This window comes from Rhinatrema bivittatum, chromosome 2 (genome assembly GCF_901001135.1).
Source record: "Rhinatrema bivittatum chromosome 2, aRhiBiv1.1, whole genome shotgun sequence".
Taxonomy (NCBI): Eukaryota; Metazoa; Chordata; class Amphibia; order Gymnophiona; family Rhinatrematidae; genus Rhinatrema; species Rhinatrema bivittatum.
In genome coordinates, this window is record NC_042616.1 from 822,016,034 (window position 1) to 822,043,121 (window position 27,088).

Consider the following 27,088-nt stretch of genomic DNA (forward strand, 5'->3'; position numbering starts at 1 on the left):
GTTACTACCCTTAACAGAAACATGGGGGTAACCTGCACAGAGCGGCAGTTACTGCCCTTAACAGAAACATGGGGGTAACCTGCATGGAACGTCAGTTACTACAGTTAACAGAAACATGGGGGTAACCTGCATGGAGCGGCAGTTACTACACTTAACAGAAACATGGGGGTAACCTGCATGGAGCGGCAGTTACTATCCTTAACAGAAACATGGGGGTAACCTGCATGGAACCGCAGTTACTACCCTTAACAGAAACATGGGGGTAACCTGCACGGAGCGGCAGTTACTACACTTAACAGAAACATGGGGGTAACCTGCATGGAGCAGCAGTTACTACACTTAACAGAAACAAAGGGGTAACCTGCACGGAGCGGCAGTTACTACACTTAACAGAAACATGGGGGTATCCTGCATGGAGTGGCAGTTACTACCCTTAACAGAAACATGGGGGTAACCTGCATGGAACGGCAGTTACTACACTTAACAGAAACATGGGGATAACCTGCATGAAGCAGCAGTTACTACCCTTAACAGAAACATGGGGGTAACCTGCATGGAGCGGCAGTTGCTGCCCTTAACAGAAACATGGGGGTAACCTGCTCGGAGCGGCAGTTACTGCCCTTAACAGAAACATGGGGGTAACCTGCATGGAACGGCAGTTACTACACTTAACAGAAACATGGGGATAACCTGCATGAAGCAGCAGTTACTACCCTTAACAGAAACATGGGGGTAACCTGCACGGAGCGGCAGTTGCTGCCCTTAACAGAAACAATGGGGTAACCTGCATGGAGCGGCAGTTGCTGCCCTTAACAGAAACATGGGGGTAACCTGCACGGAGCGGCAGTTACTGCCCTTAACAGAAACATGGGGGTAACCTGCATGGAACGGCAGTTACTACACTTAACAGAAACATGGGGATAACCTGCATGAAGCAGCAGTTACTACCCTTAACAGAAACATGGGGGTAACCTGCACGGAGCGGCAGTTGCTGCCCTTAACAGAAACATGGGGGTAACCTGCATGGAGCGGCAGTTGCTGCCCTTAACAGAAACATGGGGCTAACCTGCACGGAGCGGCAGTTATTACCCTTAACAGAAACATGGGGGTAACCTGCATGGAGCGGCAGTTACTCCCCTTATCAGAAACATGGAGGTAACCTGCATGGAACCGCAGTTACTACCCTTAACAGAAACATGGGGGTAACCTGCACAGAGCGGCAGTTACTGCCCTTAACAGAAACATGGGGGTAACCTGCATGGAACGGCAGTTACTACACTTAACAGAAACATGGGGGTAACCTGCATGGAGCGGCAGTTACTATCCTTAACAGAAACATGGGGGTAACCTGCATGGAACCGCAGTTACTACCCTTAACAGAAACATGGGGGTAACCTGCACGGAGCGGCAGTTACTACACTTAACAGAAACATGGGGGTAACCTGCATGGAGCGGCAGTTACTACACTTAACAGAAACAAGGGGGTAACCTGCACGGAGCGGCAGTTACTACACTTAACAGAAACATGGGGGTATCCTGCATGGAGTGGCAGTTACTACCCTTAACAGAAACATGGGGGTAACCTGCATGGAACGGCAGTTACTACACTTAACAGAAACATGGGGATAACCTGCATGAAGCAGCAGTTACTACCCTTAACAGAAACATGGGGGTAACCTGCATGGAGCGGCAGTTGCTGCCCTTAACAGAAACATGGGGCTAACCTGCACGGAGCGGCAGTTATTACCCTTAACAGAAACATGGGGGTAACCTGCATGGAGCGGCAGTTACTCCCCTTATCAGAAACATGGAGGTAACCTGCACGGAGCAGCAGTTACTACCCTTAACAGAAACATGGGGGTAACCTGCACAGAGCGGCAGTTACTGCCCTTAACAGAAACATGGGGGTAACCTGCATGGAGCGGCAGTTACTACACTTAACAGAAACATGGGGGTAACCTGCACGGAGCGGCAGTTACTACACTTAACAGAAACATGGGGGTAACCTGCATGGAGCGGCAGTTACTATCCTTAACAGAAACATGGGGGTAACCTGCATGGAACCGCAGTTACTACCCTTAACAGAAACATGGGGGTAACCTGCACGGAGCGGCAGTTACTACACTTAACAGAAACATGGGGGTAACCTGCATGGAGCGGCAGTTACTACACTTAACAGAAACAAGGGGGTAACCTGCACGGAGCGGCAGTTACTACACTTAACAGAAACATGGGGGTATCCTGCATGGAGTGGCAGTTACTACCCTTAACAGAAACATGGGAGTGACCTGCATAGAGCGGCAATTACTACCCTTAACAGAAACATGGGGGTAACCTGCATGGAACGGCAGTTACTACCCTTAACAGAAACATGGGGGTAACCTGCATGGAACGACAGTTATTACCCGTAACAGAAACATGGGGGTAACCTGCACGGAGCGGCAGTTACTACACTTAACAGAAACATGGGGGTAACCTGCACGGAGCGGCAGTTACTACACTTAACAGAAACATGGGGGTAACCTGCACGGAGCGGCAGTTACTACACTTAACAGAAACATGGGGGTAACCTGCACGGAGTGGCAGTTACTTCACTTAACAGAAACATGGGGGTAACCTGCAAGGAGCGGCAGTTAGTATTATAACAATTTGCTGGTTGATTGAATGGACCATTTGCTCTTTTTGTGCCGTCATAATTCTTTTAGTATCTTTTAATCGAATCGCTAGTATGCTAGTATGTTAGATTTCATTAAGTTAAAATGTTGTTTCTCTTAATGTTTTAAGCAATTTAATTTAATTTATTTAATTATTTACCCAGTTCTTCATTTCCTTGTTATATGTAAGACACATGTGTTATGTCATCCCAAAGTTATATGTAAACCGGAGTGATTGGTAACTTGTTACCAGAACCTCCGTATGTAAAAAATGTTAAATAAAAAAAATAAAATAAAAAAATTTTAACACAACATAATGTAACATAACATTGCATAAACAAACCTTAATTAGTAGACAAAAATGAAGCAGAACTGGGGGGGTGGAAGAATGGGGCCAGGACTAGGGCTGCCATGAACTCTCACTCTCCCCCACCCTTAAATTATCTTCTCTTGTCCTCATGGTTTCAGAGAGCATTGCCTTAGTAATTTGGCAAAAAATAGAGGCATTCAGGAAAGAGTGTAGAATGGCTAAAAGGCTGGAAAGTACACTTTTGTTTACCCATACTCCTGGGGCACGTAGCTGCTTAAAAGCATTGCTGACTTCCTGTGTGCACTTTCTGGCACAGTCAGTCAGAGAGACAGGATAACGTTTCCCATCCTTAGAATGCCAGGTCGGCACAAGATTGCTTTCATCCTTGGAAAATAGAGGCATTCAGGAAAGAGTGTAGAATGGCTAAAAGGCTGGAAAGTACACTTTTGTTTACCCATACTCCTGGGGCACGTAGCTGCTTAAAAGCATTGCTGACTTCCTGTGTGCACTTTCTGGCACAGTCAGAGAGACAGGATAACGTTTCCCATCCTTGGAATGCCAGGTTGGCACAAGATTGCTTTCATCCTTGGAAGACTGCATTGGCCATGAATACTTTACTTTGAGATAGGCCAAAATACATAGGGTAGCTTTTCTAAACTTTGCCTGTGTAAAAATGCGCATAGACTTGCATAAGATGCTCTGTATTTTATAAATGTCACAAATACACATGGGGGCAGATTTTAAGAGCCCTGCTCGCCTAAATCCGCCTAAATCCGGGTGGATTTAGGCGAGCAGGCCCCTGCGCGCTGGTGGGCCTATTTTACATAGGCCTACCGGCGCGCGCAGAGCCCCGGGACTCGCGTAAGTCCCGGGGTTTTCTGAGGGGGGCATGTCGGGGGGCGGGCCCGATCCGCGCGGCGTTCTCGGGGCGTGTCGGGAGCGTTTCGGGGGCGGGCCCGGGGGGCGTGGTTACGGCCCGGGGTGGTCCAGGGGCATGGCCGCGCCCTCCGGACCCGCCCCCAGGTTGCGTCCCGGCGCGCCTGCGGCCCGCTGGCGCACAGGGATTTTAGCAGATACGCGGCTCCGCGCGTATCTGCTAAAATCCAGCGTACTTTTGCTTGCGCCTGATGTGCCAGCAAAAGTACGCCAAATCGCGCGGTTTGAAAATCTACCCCATGGATTTTCCCCTTTGCATGCATCCATATGCGCATGTCCCCAAAAACCTTTAAGCAAAAGCTCAAGACATGGCTCTTCACTAAAGCCTACACATGACCTTCACATGTTCCTTCTCAGCCCTACTTACCCTCCCCTTTATACCTCCTCAATCTTTTATCCATTAAGTTAAGACACTGAAGATGTCACCCCCCTCCCTGACCCCTCACTCCTACCTCCATCTTACAGCAGTCAACACCAGTTTCATTCCTACCTTTTTCATCCCTAGCACCTTTCTTGCTATTTTATAAAACCGAAGAATTTGCTGTTTTTAACAGCCTTACATGTATATAATCCCTTCCTCCTTTACCTTATTCTCTTCTTCCCCTATTTAAACTCATACTCCCTCACTCCTTTTCCCCCCCTACAATTCTCCCTTGATTCTATAATAAATTGTAATATTACAACTAATCCATATAATATTATCACCATATATCTATTTATATCTTTATAACATGTTTTTTGTTAATGCATTTAACTGTTTTAATGTAAAGTTTCTCAGTTGTTTTCTTACTGTTTTATGTACAACGCAATTGCGGATTTTTGTTCTATGTACACCGACGTGATATCTCTGATGAGCGGCGGTATATAAAAACAAATAAATAAATAAATAAATAAATAAATAAATAATAAGGAAGTAATCTAGGTGCATTCCAGGGAGGGGCCAGCACTTACACACATTTTTTGCTATATGAAAAGAAGCGTGCGTACATTTTCCAATTTGCTCATGTATTTTTACATCTGTTAATTATCTGGTGTATGTGATGCAGTGCGCACTGGGTGGGAGCTCAGGCTGAAGAACCAGGAAGGACTAGATGAACTGCTGTACTAATTTATGTGCGGATATATTAAAATTGGCTGACTTACATGCATATATCAGGTCTTATGCAAGTAAGTCTTTCTTGTCTTTTGCACATAAAATGTACAAGTATATATTATTAAAATTGGTAGGAAAAGTAGATATATTTATTCATGCATTTGCATAAGAGGTATCAATGCATTGCATTTATTTGTGTGTAAGCATAGATATGTGCATATGTTTCAGAGTAAACATACAGGTATTTTATAATACATGCATTTGTGATATACACAGGTTATAATATACTATGGAAAAACTATGCATGCTCATATATGCATGCATATACCATCATGTGTACATGATTGAAAGTTATCCTCCCAATCTGTCCCCTTGAGTTGGGAGAAAGGATCAGCCTGGATTCCGCTCTGGTTTATTAAGGAGCCTCCTGATATCTGAACACAACATGAAAACCTGGTCACAAGCAGGGTAGAAAATTCCGATTGCATTTCTATTCTTAGCAAAAGCTTACTAGACACGTGCAGAAAATAATTGTTTGAATTTTGTACCATACAGACAATCCCATATTTTCACCTTACGCACATAACTCTACGTTGAAAATTCACAGGTTGTCCCGAGTAGGTGTAACTTTCTGCCTGAACATTTACGCAGATACTTTTGAGAATTGAAAGTTTACATGAGAATGCTTTCCCTCCTTCACCTCTGATCCCCCACCCCATGAATACCTCTCTTGCTAGTTGCTTTGAAATTCAAGGCCTAGAATATTACTTTTCCCTTCAGAGAGAAACAGAGTTACATAGATGCCTGCTGCTGAATAGGTATTTGGGAACGGAAGAGCTCAAGTACCTCAGGAGAATAATTGAGTGCGTTTAAAAGACAAAATGAAAGACTGGAATTTATGGGAAGCAAAAAACAGAAACAAATCCGGCTTGTCTGAGGGAAAGATGGGGGTCAGTAAGAGTGATGGTGCCAGATTGTCTCATGGCTGCCTCGCTGTCCCTATGTGACTGCTCCGTCAGGGCCTCCTGCACACATCAGCTTACAGGGAACAGAGACCTCACGCACTTCCTCTGCAGAAGTTGATTCGCTGCCTTGTCTTGCATGCTTTGCAGAGATTCTTGGGGCACTGGCCTCGGTGGTTTCCATCTGGATTGTGACTGGTGTGCTGGTTTATCTTGCCACAGCAAGGATCATCAGTAACGACTTTGAGATCCATGGACATGTCATGCTGATCACATCTGGCTGTGCTGTGGGAGTCAACCTCATGTGAGTCCTGTTACTATGGTTTGAGATACAGAGGAAAGAAATATAGAGAGCCAGCATGTGGATATGTTATCCAGCTTATGTTATATAAAGTTACAATAACAGCATGATACTAGGAGCGAGTAGGAGACTCCTGCACCCGCAGCAGGGGGTCAGGAGGGATCCAGGGCTGGAAAGCATGTGGATATGTTATCCATCTTATGTTATATAAAGTTATAATAACAGCATGATACTAGGAGCGAGTAGGAGACTCCTGCACCCCCAGCAGGGACCCAGGGCTGGAAAGCATGTGGATATGTTATCCATCCTATGTTATATAAAGTTATAATAACAGCATGATACTAGGAGTGAGTAGGAGACTCCTGCACCCCCAGCAGGGACCCAGGGCTGGAAAGCATGTGGATATGTTATCCATCTTATGTTATATAAAGGTATAATAACAGCATGATACTAGGAGCGAGTAGGAGACTCCTGCACCCCCAGCAGGGACCCAGGGCTGGAAAGCATGTGGATATGTTATCCATCTTATGTTATATAAAGGTATAATAACAGCATGATACTAGGAGTGAGTAGGAGACTCCTGCACCCCCAGCAGGGATCCAGGGCTGGAAAGCATGTGGATATGTTATCCGGCTTATGTTATATAAAGTTATAATAACAGCATGATACTAGGAGCGAGTAGGAGACTCCTGCACCCCCAGCAGGGACCCAGGGCTGGAAAGCATGTGGATATGTTATCCGGCTTATGTTATATAAAGGTATAATAACAGCATGATACTAGGAGCGAGTAGGAGACTCCTGCACCCCCAGCAGGGACCCAGGGCTGGAAAGCATGTGGATATGTTATCCAGCTTATGTTATATAAAGTTATAATAACAGCATGATACTAGGAGCGAGTAGGAGACTCCTGCACCCCCAGCAGGGATCCAGGGCTGGAAAGCATGTGGATATGTTATCCAGCTTATGTTATATAAAGGTATAATAACAGCATGATACCAGGAGCGAGTAGGAGACTCCTGCACCCCCAGCAGGGGGTCAGGAGGGATCCAGGGCTGGAAAGCATGTGGATATGTTATCCATCTTATGTTATATAAAGTTATAATAACAGCATGATACTAGGAGTGAGTAGGAGACTCCTGCACCCCCAGCAGGGGGTCAGGAGGGATCCAGGGCTGGAAAGCATGTGGATATGTTATCCATCTTATGTTATACAAAGTTATAATAACAGCATGATACTAGGAGCGAGTAGGAGACTCCTGCACCCCCAGCAGGGACCCAGGGCTGGAAAGCATGTGGATATGTTATCCAGCTTATGTTATATAAAGTTATAATAGCAGCATGATACTAGGAGCGAGTAGGAGACTCCTGCACCCCCAGCAGGGATCCAGGGCTGGAAAGCATGTGGATATGTTATCCAGCTTATGTTATATAAAGGTATAATAACAGCATGATACCAGGAGCGAGTAGGAGACTCCTGCACCCCCAGCAGGGGGTCAGGAGGGATCCAGGGCTGGAAAGCATGTGGATATGTTATCCATCTTATGTTATATAAAGTTATAATAACAGCATGATACTAGGAGTGAGTAGGAGACTCCTGCACCCCCAGCAGGGGGTCAGGAGGGATCCAGGGCTGGAAAGCATGTGGATATGTTATCCATCTTATGTTATATAAAGTTATAATAACAGCATGATACTAGGAGCGAGTAGGAGACTCCTGCACCCCCAGCAGGGATCCAGGGCTGGAAAGCATGTGGATATGTTATCCAACTTATGTTATATAAAGTTATAATAACAGCATGATGCTAGGAGCGAGTAGGAGACTCCTGCACCCCCAGCAGGGACCCAGGGCTGGAAAGCATGTGGATATGTTATCCATCTTATGTTATATAAAGGTATAATAACAGCATGATACTAGGAGCGAGTAGGAGACTCCTGCACCCCCAGCAGGGACCCAGGGCTGGAAAGCATGTGGATATGTTATCCATCTTATGTTATATAAAGGTATAATAACAGCATGATACTAGGAGCGAGTAGGAGACTCCTGCACCCCTAGCAGGGACCCAGGGCTGGAAAGCATGTGGATATGTTATCCGGCTTATGTTATATAAAGGTATAATAACAGCATGATACTAGGAGCAAGTAGGAGACTCCTGCACCCCCAGCAGGGACCCAGGGCTGGAAAGCATGTGGATATGTTATCCAGCTTATGTTATATAAAGTTATAATAACAGCATGATACTAGGAGCGAGTAGGAGACTCCTGCACCCCCAGCAGGGGGTCAGAAGGAATCCAGGGCTGGAAAGCATGTGGATATGTTATCCAGCTTATGTTATATAAAGTTATAATAACAGCATGATACTAGGAGTGAGTAGGAGACTCCTGCACCCCCAGCAGGGGGTCAGAAGGAATCCAGGGCTGGAAAGCATGTGGATATGTTATCCAGCTTATGTTATATAAAGTTATAATAACAGCATGATACTAGGAGCGAGTAGGAGACTCCTGCACCCCCAGCAGGGGGTCAGAAGGAATCCAGGGCTGGAAAGCATGTGGATATGTTATCCAGCTTATGTTATATAAAGTTATAATAACAGCATGATACTAGGAGCGAGTAGGAGACTCCTGCACCCCCAGCAGGGATCCAGGGCTGGAAAGCATGTGGATATGTTATCCATCTTATGTTATCTAAAGTTATAATAACAGCATGATACTAGGAGTGAGTAGGAGACTCCTGCACCCCCAGCAGGGGGTCAGGAGGGATCCAGGGCTGGAAAGCATGTGGATATGTTATCCAGCTTATGTTATATAAAGTTATAATAACAGCATGATACCAGGAGCGAGTAGGAGACTCCTGCACCCCCAGCAGGGATCCAGGGCTGGAAAGCATGTGGATATGTTATCCAGCTTATGTTATATAAAGTTATAATAACAGCATGATACTAGGAGTGAGTAGGAGACTCCTGCACCCCCAGCAGGGGGTCAGAAGGAATCCAGGGCTGGAAAGCATGTGGATATGTTATCCGGCTTATGTTATATAAAGTTATAATAACAGCATGATACCAGGAGTGAGTAGGAGACTCCTGCACCCCCAGCAGGGATCCAGGGCTGGAAAGCATGTGGATATGTTATCCAGCTTATGTTATATAAAGTTATAATAACAGCATGATACTAGGAGCGAGTAGGAGACTCCTGCACCCCCAGCAAGGATCCAGGGCTGGAAACCATGTGGATATGTTATCCATCTTATGTTATATAAAGTTATAATAACAGCATGATACTAGGAGCGAGTAGGAGACTCCTGCACCCCCAGCAAGGATCCAGGGCTGGAAAGCATGTGGATATGTTATCCAGCTTATGTTATATAAAGTTATAATAACAGCATGATACTAGGAGCGAGTAGGAGACTCCTGCACCCCCAGCAGGGATCCAGGGCTGGAAAGCATGTGGATATGTTATCCGGCTTATGTTATATAAAGTTATAATAACAGCATGACCCCCAGCAGGGATCCAGGGCTGGAAAGCATGTGGATATGTTATCCAGCTTATGTTATATAAAGTTATAATAACAGCATGACCCCCAGCAGGGATCCAGGGCTGGAAAGCATGTGGATATGTTATCCAGCTTATGTTATATTTATTTATTTATTTATTTAAGATTTTTATATACCGACCTTCTTAATACAAGTATCAAATCAGGTCGGTTTCCAAAGAACAAAACTGTCGCGGATAAGGCGTTACAATAAACAGAGTTTATTGGGGTGACCCCCCCAAGCTGGCCAAAAGTTCCTTTTGGGCCGAACGAGCCTTCCGGCGCGAACCCGCGGGGAATCACGTGACGCCGCGTCACTCCGACGTGGCGCCGACGTCACGTGCTCCTCGCAAAGGATTTCAGAAATGGCGTCCTCACTCCTCGCTGGATCACCAGGGAGTTGTGGTAAGTCTTTGGGGGGGGATTAAGGAGGGTGAGGGGTTTAAATTTTTATTTGCACGTATGGACATAGACTCAAATTATGGAATTCTCCATATGTCCATATTGACCGCAAATGGGACCCCCTTTCGACTTATGGACATATGAACTTAAACTTTTGCTCTGCACATCCCTACTAATTAAGCACACTAATCCTGGTCTCGTTAGCTCGCATCATCCTGAAGGTACTGCTCCAATCAATCCACTATTTCATTAGCATTGGCTGAATTAACTCATTCAGCTTGGAGAGGATACCTACCTAAATAAAACTTAATTTCTGTTTCTGTTCTAGAATGGCCTACATCCTCCACCAATCCACCACATTCCACGGGCACAGCCATGACCCGAGTTATGAAAAGATTGAGGACAGTCCCAGCAGAAATGGAGGCTATGCTGAGCACCTCAGTCCCCACGGCAACACCAGTGTGAGAGCAGCTTTCATCCATGTGATTGGAGATTTACTACAGAGTCTCGGGGTACTAGTCGCTGCCATCATCATTTACGTTAAGGTACTTAAATTCACTGAGACAGCAAAAACACCCCCGTGCACCAATAAGATCTCTTAGAAGACAAGAGAGGGAAGTGCTAACATATCAACATTCATCTCAATGCATGGATGAGACGATGATGCAGGGAGGAAAGTTTCAGTTTTGTAAGGACCTAGCCAACCTTTTGGGGAAGGGGGAGACTTTTCCGAAGGGCTGGGCTCCACCTTAACCAGGGTGGAACCAGGCTGCTGGCACTAACTTTCAAAAAGGAGATAGAGCAGCTTTTAAACTACAACGAAGGGGAAAGCCAACAGTCGTTCAGCAGCTCATGGTTCAGAGGGAGGTATCTTTGAAGGAGACTAATGAAACAGGAGAGTTAGGGCATCCTGACAGTGAGGTTCCATTAAAAGCAAACCTAGTCCATGTGTCTATACGTAAAAAATCACCTGAGCTAAAGAATTCCAAATTATCTCTGTCAACTGAAAAGCAGGTTGTTAATACAAACATTGAAATGTGTGTATGCCAATGCCAGAAGTCTAAGAAGTAAGAAGGGAGAATTAGCGTGTATAGCAGTGAATGATGACATAGACTTAATTGGCATCTCAGAGACATAGTGAAAGGAGGACAACCAATGGGATAGTGCTATACCGGGGTACAAATTATACCTCAATGAGAGGGTGGATCAACTTAGGCGCGAGGTGGTACTTTATGTCCAGGATGGCATAGAGTCCAACAAGATAAAGATCCTGCAAGAGATTAAATGCACAGTAGAATCTATATGGGTAGAAATCTTTTTTATTTATTTATTTAAAGGCTTTTCTATACCGATGTTCATGTAATAGTACATGTCACGTCGGTTTACAGAGAACTAAAGTTAGAAATTACATCGAATATGAGGGATACATATAACAAGGCATGCCTAAAAAGCATTATAGATAAACCAAAAAAACTTAGTATTACATCTAACGTAGTAAGCATGAAATCTTGTGTGTGTTGGGTAAGAGTATAGTGATAGGAGTATACCACCGTCCTTCTGGCCAGAATGATAAGGTGGATGATGAAATGCTAAGGGAAATTAGGGAAGTTAACCAATTTGGCAGTGCAGTAATAATGGGAGATTTCAATTATGCCAATAGTGACTGGGTAAATGTAACATCAGATCATGTTAGAGATAGTGACAGATGAAGGATTTTGCCACCCCTAGGCACCGTTGGTGCCATCGTCCCTACCCCTGTGCCTCGCTCTGACAAAGGACAACAGAGTAGAAGGTCTAGGGCACAAGCGTCTTTGCTCTGCTCTATCTGTTCCATGCTTACCCCTTCTTACGTCCCTAAATGACAAAAGCAGAGGGACAAGATTAGGGAACACAGTGGATTTTCTTTGCTCCCTGCTACCTCCTCTTTATTTATTTACAAAAGCTTTTATATTCCGCACTCTTACCAGAAAATTTGTTTGAGGTGGATTTCAACATCAAAATCAAACATAATACAAACGCATATATATACTCTGACTTTATACAAGCACATATATATACTCTGACTTTATACTCTGACTTTATACATGTGCATATATATATATTCTGACTTTATACTCTGACTTTATACAAGTGCATATATATACTCTGACTTTATACAAGCACATATATATACTCTGACTTTATACAAGTGCATATATATACTCTGACTCTATACAAGCACATATATATACTCTGACTTTATACAAGTGCATATATATTCTGACTTTATACAAGCGCATATATATACTGTGACTTTATACAAGTGCATATATATATTCTGACTTTATACAAGTGCATATATATACTCTGACTCTATACAAGCACATATATATACTCTGACTTTATACAAGTGCATATATATTCTGACTTTATACAAGCGCATATATATACTGTGACTTTATACAAGTGCATATATATATTCTGACTTTATACAAGCGCATATATATACTATGACTTTATACAAGTGCATATATATATTCTGACTTTATACAAGTGCATATATATACTCTGACTTTATACAAGTGCATATATATATTCTGACTTTATACAAGCGCATATATATACTCTGACTTTATACATTCACTCTCTCTAGATAAACAAGGGCTCACCCAGGTCTTATTGAGGGCAGGACTGGTGACCCTGCCACATAATAAAGAATCCAGGTCCATTTCACACCCCTCAAAGGGAATGGTATCTCCCCCTACTCTAACCTATTCACTCTCTCCAGCTAAACAAGGGCTCACCCAGGTCTTATTGAGGACAGGACTGGTGACCCTGCCACATAATAAAGAATCCAGGTCCATTTCACACCCCTCAAAGAGAATGGTATCTCCCCCTACTCTAACCTATTCACTCTCTCTAGCTAAACAAGGGGTGACCCAGGTCTTACTGAGGACAGGACTGGTGACCCTGCCACATAATAAAGAATCCAGGTCCATTTCACACCCCTCAAAGGGAATGGTATCTCCCCCTACTCTAACCTATTTACTCTCTCTAGCTAAACAAGGGGTCACCCAGGCTTATTGAGGGCAGGACCTGTGACCCTGCCACATAATAAAGAATCCAGGTCCATTTCACACCCCTCAAAGGGAATGGTATCTCCCCCTACTCTAACCTATTCACTCTCTCTAGCTAAACAAGGGGTCACCCAGGTCTTATTGAGGACAGGACCTGTGACCCTGCCACATAATAAAGAATCCAGGTCCATTTCACACCCCTCAAAGGGAATGGATCCTCCCCCTACTCTAAGCTATTCACTCTCTCTAGCTAAAAAAGGGCTCACCCAGGTCTTATTGAGGACCAGACTGGTGACCCTGCCACATAATAAAGAATCCAGGTCCATTTCACACCCCTCAAAGAGAATGGTATCTCCCCCTACTCTAACCTATTCACTCTCTCTAGCTAAACAAGGGGTCACCCAGGTCTTATTGAGGGCAGGACCAGTGACCCTGCCACATAATAAAGAATCCAGGTCCATTTCACACCCCTCAAGGGGAATGGTATCTCCCCCTACTCTAACCTATTCACGCTCTCTAGCTAAACAAGGGCTCACCCAGGTCTTATTGAGGACAGGACCTGTGACCCTGCCACATAATAAAGAATCCAGGTCCATTTCACACCCCTCAAAGAGAATGGTATCTCCCCCTACTCTAACCTATTCACTCTCTCAAGCTAAACAAGGGCTTACCCAGGTCTTATTGAGGGCAGGACCTGTGACCCTGCCACATAATAAAGAATCCAGGTCCATTTCACACCCCTCAAAGGGAATGGATCCTCCCCCTACTCTAAGCTATTCACTCTCTCTAGCTAAACAAGGGCTCACCCAGGTCTTATTGAGGGCAGGACCTGTGACCCTGCCACATAATAAAGAATCCAGGTCCATTTCACACCCCTCAAAGGGAATGGTATCTCCCCCTACTCTAACCTATTCACTCTCTCTAGCTAAACAAGGGCTCACCCAGGTCTTACTGAGGACAGGACCTGTGACCCTGCCACATAATAAAGAATCCAGGTCCATTTCACACCCTTCAAAGGGAATGGTATCTCCCCCTACTCTAACCTATTCACTCTCTCTAGCTAAACAAGGGGTGACCCAGGTCTTACTGAGGACAGGACTGGTGACCCTGCCACATAATAAACAATCCAGGTCCATTTCACACCCCTCAAAGAGAATGGTATCTCCCCCTACTCTAACCTATTCACTCTCTCTAGCTAAACAAGGGGTGACCCAGGTCTTATTGAGGGCAGGACCTGTGACCCTGCCACATAATAAAGAATCCAGGTCCATTTCACACCCCTCAAAGGGAATGGTATCTCCCCCTACTCTAACCTATTCACTCTCTCTAGCTAAACAAGGTCTCACCCAGGTCTTATTGAGGGCAGGACCTGTGACCCTGCCACATAATAAACAATCCAGGTCCATTTCACACCCCTCAAAGGGAATGGTATCTCCCCCTACTCTAACCTATTCACTCTCTCTAGCTAAACAAGGGGTGACCCAGGTCTTATTGAGGGCAGGACCTGTGACCCTGCCACATAATAAACAATCCAGGTCCATTTCACACCCCTCAAAGGGAATGGTATCTCCCCCTACTCTAACCTATTCACTCTCTCTAGCTAAACAAGGGGTGACCCAGGTCTTATTGAGGGCAGGACCTGTGACCCTGCCACATAATAAAGAATCCAGGTCCATTTCACACCCCTCAAAGAGAATGGTATCTCCCCCTACTCTAACCTATTCACTCTCTCTAGCTAAACAAGGGGTGACCCAGGTCTTATTGAGGGCAGGACCTGTGACCCTGCCACATAATAAAGAATCCAGGTCCATTTCACACCCTTCAAAGGGAATGGTATCTCCCCCTACTCTAACCTATTCACTCTCTCTAGCTAAACAAGGGGTGACCCAGGTCTTACTGAGGACAGGACTGGTGACCCTGCCACATAATAAACAATCCAGGTCCATTTCACACCCCTCAAAGGGAATGGATCCTCCCCCTACTCAAACCTATTCACTCTCTCTAGCTAAACAAGGGGTCACCCTGGTCTTATTGAGGACAGGACCTGTGACCCTGCCACGTAATAAAGAATCCAGGTCCATTTCACACCCCTGAAAGGGAATGGTATCTCCCCCTACTCTAACCTATTCACTCTCTCTAGCTAAACAAGGGGTGACCCAGGTCTTATTGAGGGCAGGACTGGTGACCCTGCCACATAATAAAGAATCCAGGTCCTTTTCACACCCCTCAAAGGGAATGGATCCTCCCCCTACTCTAACCTATTCACTCTCTCTAGCTAAACAAGGGCTCACCCAGGTCTTATTGAGGACCGGACTGGTGACCCTGCCACATAATAAAGAATCCAGGTCCATTTCACACCCTTCAAAGGGAATTGTATCTCCCCCTACTCTAACCTATTTACGCTCTCTAGCTAAACAAGGGCTCACCCAGGTCTTATTGAGGACAGGACTGGTGACCCTGCCACATAATAAACAATCCAGGTCCATTTCACACCCCTCAAAGAGAATGGTATCGCCCCCTACTCTAACCTATTCACTCTCTCTAGCTAAACAAGGGCTCACCCAGGTCTTATTGAGGGCAGGACTGGTGACCCTGCCACATAATAAAGAATCCAGGTCCATTTCACACCCCTCAAAGGGAATGGTATCTCCCCCTACTCTAACCTATTCACTCTCTCTAGCTAAACAAGGGGTCACCCAGGTCTTATTGAGGGCAGGACCTGTGACCCTGCCACATAATAAAGAATCCAGGTCCATTTCACACCCCTCAAAGGGAATGGATCCTCCCCCTACTCTAACCTATTCACTCTCTCTAGCTAAACAAGGTCTCACCCAGGTCTTATTGAGGTCAGGACTGGTAACCCTGCCACATAATAAAGAATCCAGGTCCAAAAATCTTGCTTGAAGAAAAGCAAGTTTGACTGCCTTCTTAGGATATCCATAATCTAAAAATCATGGAGAGGGGCTATTGTGTGAGTACTTAATAAACGCAAGCAGTATTTGATTATCATTTAAACATAATAACACCGCTTGGTCTCAATGAAAAAATCAGCTGGTTAAGCATGTCTATAGAGATATTGTATTAGCTCTAAAGCTCCATTCATTGGGTTGCATAATTACAGCTGATTGTCATTTTTCAATATAACGAGAATAAACCTAGGGCACAGGTCATCTGCTCAGCTGTGTTTTTTATTAGAAACTAGCACTTCTAACTTTTATAAATATGTGTCAGCCATTTTGTTTGCTTCTTGAGAATGGGTAGATTGGAGTGAAGCCTATCATGTCAATTTGGATCAATATATATCTCTTGCATAGAATATTTGGTGCAATTGGACTATATTTTGAAACGTTTTGTGGTCCCAGAAACTGGCATTTAAGGTTTTTCATGTATCCCTGATGCAGACTTATTCAAAACCTTGAGCCAGTGTCTAAGAATGGGTAGGCTGGAGTGAAGCCTACCCATGAACAATATAAATCATTTAAAGAAACGTTTTTGAAACACTGAGCCAGTGTTGGCATACAAGAGGAACCTTCAAAGCTAAGTTTGCATCTTTCTAACAACTTTTTAAAATTTCATTACCAAAAATCTCTTGAAAAAATTCTGAGATGCCATACTAATTGACGTGACCTATGATTACAACTAACAGTGCTTTAAAAATCTGCAACACATTATATATGTGTATGATGGCCACTCTGGAATCTATTCTGTTACTTTTTTGGCTGAATTTTGAAGGGATTATCTTCTACATTTATATGGTCACTCCTCTCCCAGGATCTATTGATTGAAGAAGAGTTCATTCACCATTATTAGCCAGGTAGACTTGGGAAGGCAACCGCTTATCTCCAGGGTATAGGTGCAACAGGGAAATCATCTACTTTTTGGGATCTGCTGGGTATTTGTGATCTCGTTTTCCTACTGTTAAAGACTTGATGTTGAGCTCAATGGACTTCACTATATCTTGTGCTCTTTCTTAATTATTTCCAACTCAGGATACTCACTGCACTGTCATCATTCGTTTCTTTCAGCCACAGTATAAAGTTGCAGACCCTATCTGTACATTCCTCTTTTCTCTTTTTGTCCTGGGAACCACCCTGGCCATCCTGAAAGATGTCTTCTGGGTCCTCATGGAAGGTAAGTTCCACTTCTTTAGTTCCTTCATCGACTTTCCTGAAACATTTCACATGGTGTGGGGGCATTACATCCTCTCCTTCCACAGATAACAAAATTTACTGATAAGGCAGTTGGGTACCATGGTAGGCAATTTCATCAAGATTTCTTATGAGGTGGGATGTGTGGGGAGGAGAGTAGGTCTAACATTTTACAAATACTTTGGGGAGGGATGTTAAGCAGGAGAGGGAGGGCAAAATTAACACAAAAAAAGAAGGAAAAAAAGAAAGACATGTTAGTGTGAAAAAGGTACAAAAGAAAAAGGCAAAAAGTGGAAGATGTATAACTTAAAAAAAACTAAGGATCATAATAAAGAAAAATTAAACTGTTATGAACTGGAGTAGTTGTGAATCTTTTGGCCTAGGTGAGAGCTGACTCCGTCCACAGGTTGGAGCCCTGTGGACCTCACCGTAGGCAGGCTCAGTCTGATAACACAGCACACCCTAGTGGAGAGACTTTATTATGGAGAAAAGGCAAAACCCACAGAGCGGGAAATAGAGAGACACAGTTCTGTGCAGTAGGGAATACCCCAATGATGATGAAGAAGATGGTATCCTGGTCGTGGCCACAGAGCAGGTAAGCCAGACATTCCTACAGGCGATGGACCGACCTCGGGGTGCAGCTCCAGTAGTGGCCCGCGGAGCGGGGTACGCCGAGGAGTCTGCGCTGGTACAAGACTGAGGTAGGAGCCCGAGGAAGCTGTAGCAGAATGAGGCAGGAAAAGCTGTGTATAGTGAAGAGAAGGCTTGACTGTAGAGGTGCGGTAGTGGCCCCAGGAATGGGGTACGCCGCAGATGAGTCCAGCAAGCAGAGTAGTAGAAGGCAATGAAGTACTCACAGAGGAATCCAGGAAGCTCCGAGGCAGTGGGTAACAGGAGACATAGGCAGGAAGGCCCTCTGAGGAGCAGATAACCAGAAGTGCTGGTGAGCCCCCGAGAAGTGGGTACTTAGCGTCCAACCCACGGAGAGACAGGAAATCCAAGTAGAGCGGAATAAGGTAATCCTTTCTAACTCGTCTTAGCCAAGGGCCAGTCAGGTTAAGTACCGAAGGCATCTGACGTCATCGGGAGGGGATACCCCCGAGGTTCTCACCATGACGTGTACTTAGGAGGCCCTTGCGTGCGCGTGTCCACGCTGCTCTGGAGACACTGTGGAGGTCGGCGTTGACTCACAGAGGCCGCCACTTGTCCCAACGAGGCAGACACAGGGAGAAATGAGGTGAGCATCAGCGGTTGCAGCCATCTGTGACCAACGGGCGCAACAGAAAAAACCAAAATACTGAATAATATAGAATAAGACTGTGGAAAACATAAGGAGGAGAAGAAGATGATAAAAGGCTTTTGAATAAATATGGGCAAAATCAGGAGGCTTTGAAAACCGTTTCCCTGAATTAAGTTTGTAGCATGGTAACATAGCAGGTGACAACAGAAAAAGACCAATTGGCCCATCCAGTCTGCCCAGATATTCCTGTCTACACTGCAAGGATATATCTCAGCTGCCAGGCATAGACGCATGGTACACAACCCAACATCAAGGGAACTCCTTGATACGTTGTAAATGTGCGGTGGCTATTTCCTAGGATAGCCCTTTTGTGACTATCAGTGTTGGTGATTAGGCATAGAGGCATGACAATATCAGGATATCACTCCTTATCCAGTTCATTTTTGTTTTTTCCCCTCCTTGGGTCTCTACTCTCCTGAGTAGATGAGCATACAGGATGCCATATTGAATCAAAAAACAACTTATCTTACATCAGGGTTTTGTAATAATGTAAACAACTACCAAAACTAAAAAGATTTTGCTCAAACACCCAGACTCCTAGGTGCCACTGGTCTTGCTGAACAGTACCCACTCACCATCAACCTGCCAATACCAACCTAGTTGGTGTTATAACCTACTGGTACTAAAAGGTAATGCTTCCGATATCCACCTTTTTTTAATTCTCATCACCTATCCCTTTGCCTTTCCTCTTGAAGGAGTTGTATGCAATATTAAAACCTCCCAAACCTTTCCTACCACTGTCATATTTAAGGGGGTCATTAAACGTATCCCTTACTAATGATCTCAGTGTCTCTCCAAACACTGGCTGATGAGGTAGGAGACTGGGAGTATTGTGTATTCTGAAACTCTTGAATGGAAAATGTCTTTCTATTATGAATTCATCAGCCCAGCCCACTTGGTTCAATGTTCTTTGGCAATTGCCTTTCCACAGGATATTTTCCTCCTCTCTAGAGAGGGTGGTTGATGAATCCAAAGTGGGGTTCCTAGGCCTTAGGGATCAGGGAGATCTTGTCTTTGGGTGCAAGAGGGCCCACTGAGAATATTGAAGAACAAGAAGGTGATCTATGGCTAGAATAGAATTAGTCTTATACTCCTAATTTACCTTGGAAGATCATTTCAGAGACTGAGAGCAGAGTTTCATGTATTAGTCGAGGGAGAACTGATTCTTGTTAGCCAGCAGGACAGGAACTATACAAAAATGACACCCAATGTGGGGCTTGAAGGTTTCTTTGAGATTCTTGGGTATGTGCTAGGGGTGTGCATTCATTTCCTATGTATTGGTAACCCACAACATATAGGGCCATATTTGTTGTATTCGTGGGGAAGCGAAACGTATCGCAATTCTTCATGAATACAATGAATCTTTGCCGAATTATTTGGCCGTCTAAAGGAGCGAATTTAAACAAACCCCCCACCCTCCTGACCCCCCCAAGACTTACCAAAACTCCCTGGTGGTCCAGCGGGGGGTCCGGGAGCCATCTTCTGCACTCATGCCGTCGGCTGCCGGTATTCAAAATGGCGCCAATAATCTTTGACCTTACTATGTCACAGGGGCTACCGGTGCCATTGGTCAGCCCCTGTCCATGGTAGGAGCACAAGATGGCGCCAGCCCTCTGCACATCCCTAGTATGTGCCAATGAGTCCATTACCTGAAAATGGCATCCAGATGATTCTGGAGCTCTTTGGAGTTCAGGAGGCCAAAGATGTCTGCCATCTTCACTGAGCAAAAGTCAAAGGCCATGAAAACGTCCTACCAGAGATGAACCCGTGCGAGTGATTTGGTTGCAGAAGTTAACATAATTATTCAGCAGTCACTAAGGAAGTCACTAATGTCACCATAGAGATTAAAAGCTCATGCTTGCCACACCTGGATGACAACATGGCTAGAGCTCAGCAGTAAGAGTAGAGCATGTTGGGAACATAACCAAAGGAAAACTGAAGTCCTTACTTGAACCATGCAATTTTTTGCCACAGTACCTCAACTCATGTTACAGAAGAAAGTCAAGATTGTGCCTCCAAGTCACCTGAGACATCACTACAGCCCTTAGCTCCAGAGCATTTGGACACCATTGGATGGTTTAGAGACCATGGGCAGAGATCAACTCCCCCATTGTCATCTGCTGCTGGGGTCCGTGCTAGTACAACTCAAGTGTTTTGACTGCAAATGACTCATGTATGAGCCAGTGTTTTCAAAAATCTTGATGACTCCTGTGGTTTTCACTGGCCTGCTGGCACAAATGTGCACTGATTGACCTATCTGAAGTCATGGAGGAGAAGTACAGACCAAGAGAATCCTAATGAGGTTTCTTCCAAGACTGAGAAGTCTTAAACCACTCCCACTCAGTCTCAGCAAACTACACCAGTGGATACCAGCATTGGATCACAGACAGAAGTGTATCCAGGATATGGAGCCTCTGGTGATTAGTAGGGAGTCAATGGATGAGTGGGTGTTTCTGCAGCCAATGAGCTGGAGATCACAGAATGTGTACCCAGTACAGGAAATGCATTGGCCTGGTTACATCTTGGGATGGCTTATGAAAAAGTGTCCATATCCAAAGGGAATCAGGCCCAGCACCTGAACTTGTTTCCGAGGAATGAGGACAAGAAAGAATGTCTCTGGACCCCAATGTTGGAGCCCATAGGGTGATCGGATATTTAGGCCTGATTCATTGAGGGAAAATAATCTTGCCACTATGTCTGAGATCATAAGAACATGCCATACTGGGTCAGTACAAGGGTCCATCAAGCCCAGCATCCTATTTCCAAAAGTTGCTAATCCAGGCCATAAGAACCTGACAAGTACCCAAAAACTAAGTCTATTCCATGTTACTGTTGCTAGTAATAGCAATGGCTATTTTCTAAGTCAACTTAATTAATAGCAGGTAATGGACTTCTCCTCCATGAACTTATCCAATCCTTTTTTAAACACAGCTATACTAACTGCACTAACCACATCCTCTGGCAACAAATTCCAGAATTTAATTGTGCGTTGAGTGAAAAGGAACTTTCTCTGATTAGTTTTAAATGTACCACATGCTAACTTCATGGAGTGCCCCCTAGTCTTTCTATTATCCGAAAGAGTAAATAACCGATTCACAACTATCCGTTCTAGACCTCTCATGATTTTAAACACCTCTATCATATCCCCCCTTAGCCTTCTCTTCTCTTCTCCAATCTCTTTAGTCTTTCCTCATAGGGGAGCTGTTCCATTCCCTTTATCATTTTGGTAGCCCTTCTCTGTACCTTCTCCATCGCAATTATATCTTTTTTGAGATGTGGCGACCAGAATTGTACACATTATTCAAGGTGCGGTCTCACCATGGAGCGATACAGAGGCATTATGGCATTTTCCGTTTTATTCACCATTTCCTTTCTAATAATTCCTAACATTCTGTTTGCTTTTTTGACTTCTGCAGCAAACTGAACCGACGATTTAAATGTGTTATCCACTATCACGCCTAGATCTCTTTCTTGGGTAGTAGCACCTAATATGGAACCTAACATTGTGTAAATATAGCATGGGTTATATTTCCCTATAAACATCACCTTACACTTATCCACATTAAATTTCATCTGCCATTTTGATGCCCAATTTTCCAGTCTCACAAGGTCTTCCTGCAATTTATCACAATCTGCTTGTGATTTAACTACTCTGAACAATTTTGCATCATTTATAAATATTTTGAAACGTAAGGGTCCCAATACAGATCCCTGAGGCACTCCACTGCCCATTCCCTTCCACTGAGAAAATTGTCTATTTAATCCTACTCTCTGTTTCCTTTTAGCCAGTTTGTAATCCACAAAAGGATATCGCCACCTATCCCATGACTTTTTATTTTCCCAAGAAGCCTCTCATGAGGAACTTTGTCAAATGCCTTCTGAAAATCCAAATACACTGCATCTACTGGTTCACCTTTATCCACATGTTTATTAACTCCTTCAAAAAAGTGAAGCAGATTTGTGAGGAAAGACTTGCCTTGGGTAAAGCCATGCTGACTTTGTTCCATTAAACCGTGTCTTTCTATATGATCTGTTATTTTGATGTTTAGAACACTTTCCACTTTTTTTCCTGGCACTGACGTCAGGCTAACCGGTGTGTAGTTTCCCAGATAGCCCCTGGAGCCCTTTTTAAATATTGAGGTTGCATTAGCTATCCTCCAGTCTTCAGGTACAATAGATGATTTTAATGATAGTTTACAAATTTTTACTAGTAGATCTGAAATTTCATTTTTTAGTTCCTTCAGAACTCTGGGGTGTATACCATCCGGTCCAGGTGATTTACTACTCTTCAGTTTGTCAATCAGGTCTACCACATCTTCTAGGTTCACCGTGATTTGGTTCAGTCTATCTGAATCCTTACCCATGAAAACCTTTTCCAGTACGGGTACCTCCCCAAGATCCTCTTCAGTAAACACTGAAGCAAAGAAATCATTTAATCTTTCTGCGATGGCCTTATCTTCTCTAAGTGCCCCTTTAACCCCTCGATCATCTAACGGTCCAACTGACTCCCTCACAGGCTTTCTGCTTCGGATATATTTTTTAAAGTTTTTACTGTGAGTTTTTGCCTCTACAGCCAACTTCTTTTCAAATTCTCTCTTAGCCTGTTTTATCAATGTCTTACATTTAACTTGCCAACGTTTATGCTTTATCCTATTTTCTTCTGTTGGATCCTTCTTCCAATTTTTGAATGAAGATCTTTTCGCTAAAATAGCTTCTTTCACCTCCCCTTTTAACCATGCCGGTAGCCGTTTTGCCTTCTTTCCACCTTTCTTAATGTGTGGAATACATCTAGACTGTGCTTCTAGAATGGTATTTTTTAACAATGACCACGCCTCTTGGACATTTTTTACTTTTGTAGCTGCTCCTTTCAGTTTTTTTCTAACAATTTTTCTCATTTTATCAAAGTTTCCCTTTTGAAAGTTTAGCACGAGAGCCTTGGATTTGCACACTGTTCCTCTTCCAGTCATTAAATCAAATTTTCTCATATTATGATCACTATTGCCAAGTGACCCCACCACCGTTACCTCTCTCACCAAGTCCTGTGCTCCACTGAGAATTAGATCTAAAATTGCTCCCTCTCTCATTGGTTCCTGAACCAATTGCTCCATAAAGCTATCATTTATTCCATCCAGGAACGTTATCTCTCTAGCGTGTCCCGATGATACATTTACCCAGTCAATATTGGGGTAATTGAAGTCTCCCATTATTACTGCACTACCAATTTGCTTAGCTTCCTTAATTTCTCTTAGCATTTCACTGTCTGTCTCACCATCTTGACCAGGTGGATGGTAGTATACCCCTTTCACTATAGTCTTCCCTGACACACAAGGGATTTCTACCCATAAAGATTCAATTTTGTATTTAGTCTCATGCATGGTATGCACTGGCCCATTGGTTATCCTCCTTCCTCCAAATCTCTAAAATGCCAATTATGTCTACCTCCTCATTCAGTGCTGTAAACACTAACTCTGCCATTTTACTTTTAGACTTCTTGCTTTAACATACATGTTTTTTGTTAGTATTAACAAATTGCTTATCACTTGATGGGATATTCTGCAATCTTTTAACTCAGATGGTTCTTACAGGCACATGGGCTACTATTGCTTTTATTATACTCTCTCTGTTATTTTAATATCCTTTGCAGATAGCTCCCTCTGAACCATGCACTGCTGAGTGACTGTCAGCTTTCCCCTTTGATTTAGTTTAAAAGCTGCTCTATCTCCTTTTTGAAGGTTAGCGCCAGCAGCCCGGTTGCACCCTGATTAATATGTAATATCTTAAGTTTTATTATGTATTTATTTTGTAATTTATTTGAAACCTTTATATAATGCCTTATGGTCAATACACCAATCAAAGAGGTGTGCAACAATTTAAAAATAAAAAACAATACATAAAAACAACAAATAAAACTAAATAGTATATCATCCTCATTTACCACACCATCACATTATCGTTCTTACCACACATCTTTTCCCACTATTAACCAATCATCGTCAGCCCAAAAATAAATTTCCTGCCCAGTCTTCACCCCAAATGCCCTTTTCATCTTAATAAGATCTACCTTCCATTTAGCTTTATAGGAGTAGCCAGATAATCTGATTCTTGTCGAATCTCAATTGATAGGTACTGCCACAAAAAACTGGATAGTCTTATAAGAATGATAGCCTTAAGAAGTAACCCCTGAAATGTTGTGCATGCAATGAAAACTTGGGGATCTACTAGGGATGTGCAGAGCAAACGTTTATGTTCATAAGTCCATAAGTCGAAAGGGGGGGTCAATTTCAGTCAATATGGACATATGGAGAATTCCATAAGTTGAGTCTATGTCCATACGTGCAAATAAAAATTTAAACCCCTCACCCTCCTTAATCCCCCCCCCCCCCAAGACTTACCAAAACTCCCTGGTGGTACAGCAGGGAGTCAGTACGCCATTTCTGAACTCCTTTGCGAGGAGCACGTGACGTCGGCGTCACGTCGGAGTGACGCGGGGTCACGTGATTCCCCGCGCGATCGCTCCGGGACTATCGTTGCACCCAAAAGGAACTTTTGGCCAGCGCCGACGTCACGTGCTCCTCGCAAAGGAGTTCAGAAATGGCGTACTGACTCCCTGCTGTACCACCAGGGAGTTTTGGTAAGTCTTTGGGGGGGGGGTTTAAATTTTTATTTAGGATCAACAATCGCGATTTCCAACTTATTCAACATAGCTATGTTGAATAAGTTGGAAATCCGATCGTTTTCGCCTCATCACTTTAAGTTAAAAAAAAAAAAAAAGTTGCGTTTTACATTTAAGTTCAAAACAAATGCACACCCCTAGGATCTACCCTGCCCCAGCCCTGGCCCTTTGTGTGCTGTGAAACAGTATGGAAGGTACCTTTTTCATGCATGGGGGGAGGGGATCATTTTTAGCTGCCAGTTATACCCAGGTAAATTTATTTCAAAATTGTTTTCCTACTCCCCATCTTACCAACAATCAGACAGGAAGGTCTTTGAATGAATGCAGAGTAAGACAAAATAAAATGTGGCGACATGTTAAAATTGAGGTGTACCAGCGGATCCCTAGGTCTCTATAATATGAAACAAAACTATGCAGTAAGGACTGAGATGAATCAGCAGTTGTGTTAGATTTGATACTGTACTTTCAGGCTAGATCATGATTAAGGTGCACTGACAGAGTACTGGAATGGCAGGGGGGATGCAGGTTGTGATGGGGGTACTGTACACTTGCAGACCTGTGTATGCTCCATCTTAGGCTTAGGTGCCATGTAGTTATTATATTTATATTGTGTGCCCTTGCTGTTTCTCCCACACTGCAAGTTGTGCAATTTGAGTCAATTCTATTTCCAAGCATCAACATTCTCTTGCTGCTTCTCAGGTGTGCCCAGGGGAATTGAATTCAAATCAGTGAAGGAAGTATTATTGTCGGTGAAAGGAGTAAAAGCCATTCACAGTCTCCGACTCTGGGCTCTGACCCTCAGTCAGAATGTGGTGTCAGTCCATCTTGCTATTGGTAAGTCGGTCCATACAAGGAATGTTTTGTCATCAGAATTTCAATCAGAATGCTGGACAATTCCATTTTTGCTGAGGAAGTCCATATTGCAATAAACATGTTGGGCATTGTCATTCAATTTGTTGTTCCTCATCTGTGTGCATGCTCTGGACTTACTTGAGATTAAAACACTGACCTCCAGGAACAGTCGTGCACCTGAAGAAAGGTGCTGGCTAAAATAATCACTTTTATTTAATTGTTAAGATATGCTATGAACCCCACATCAATGTTATGCAGGCATTTTCATTCACGGTATCCTGGCTTTATGTCTGTGAATTTGTTATACTTCTGACATATTTTCCTATAAATTATAACAATTAAATTTGCATGTGCCAGTATTACTGATCATGCATGTTCTATCTGTTAACCGAAAAGAAAATGACATGAATGCATAAAACAATGATGCTGCAGTTTTTGACAAAGATGAGGATTAAAATTATCTTAAAAATTTCAACTTAGCCTTTGCTATCTTCTATTCTAGTGCAAACACTGGCAGATGTAAAGCAATGCACATAGGAGAAAATAATCCTAAAGGAGAGCAGACTACTTTAAAAATAAAATCTCCAATATTCTAACTCGGCTCCCCTACAATCCTGCCCCCACAGACCCACTACCTATTGACAATAAAATTAATCTCAGCTCCCTTGACCTCACCTCCTTGAAGGAAGTTGAATCCATACTAAAAAAGATGCGACCTGCCACCCATTTCGCAGACGCCATTCCATCAAAAATTCTCCTCACCATTCCTTCCGCCATTGCAAAACCTATAGCAGATATTATAAATTGCTCCATCACCACCGGGAAAGTCCCCGACCCACTTAAACTTGCCATTGTAAAGCCACTACTAAAAAAAC

The 27,088-nt window shown here is 43.7% G+C and overlaps 1 protein-coding gene across 1 annotated transcript in view; it reads left to right on the forward strand.

Annotated features, from left to right (window-relative positions):
- LOC115083419 (zinc transporter 2-like) overlaps positions 1–27,088 on the forward strand; it is a 106,792-nt gene that overhangs the window by 52,355 nt on the left and 27,349 nt on the right. The window contains exons 4-7 of the mRNA XM_029587224.1: positions 6,106–6,259; positions 10,513–10,729; positions 17,266–17,371; positions 26,061–26,195. Of these exons, the coding sequence (XP_029443084.1) occupies positions 6,106–6,259; positions 10,513–10,729; positions 17,266–17,371; positions 26,061–26,195 (612 nt within the window). The remainder of the gene's footprint in view (positions 1–6,105; positions 6,260–10,512; positions 10,730–17,265; positions 17,372–26,060; positions 26,196–27,088) is intronic.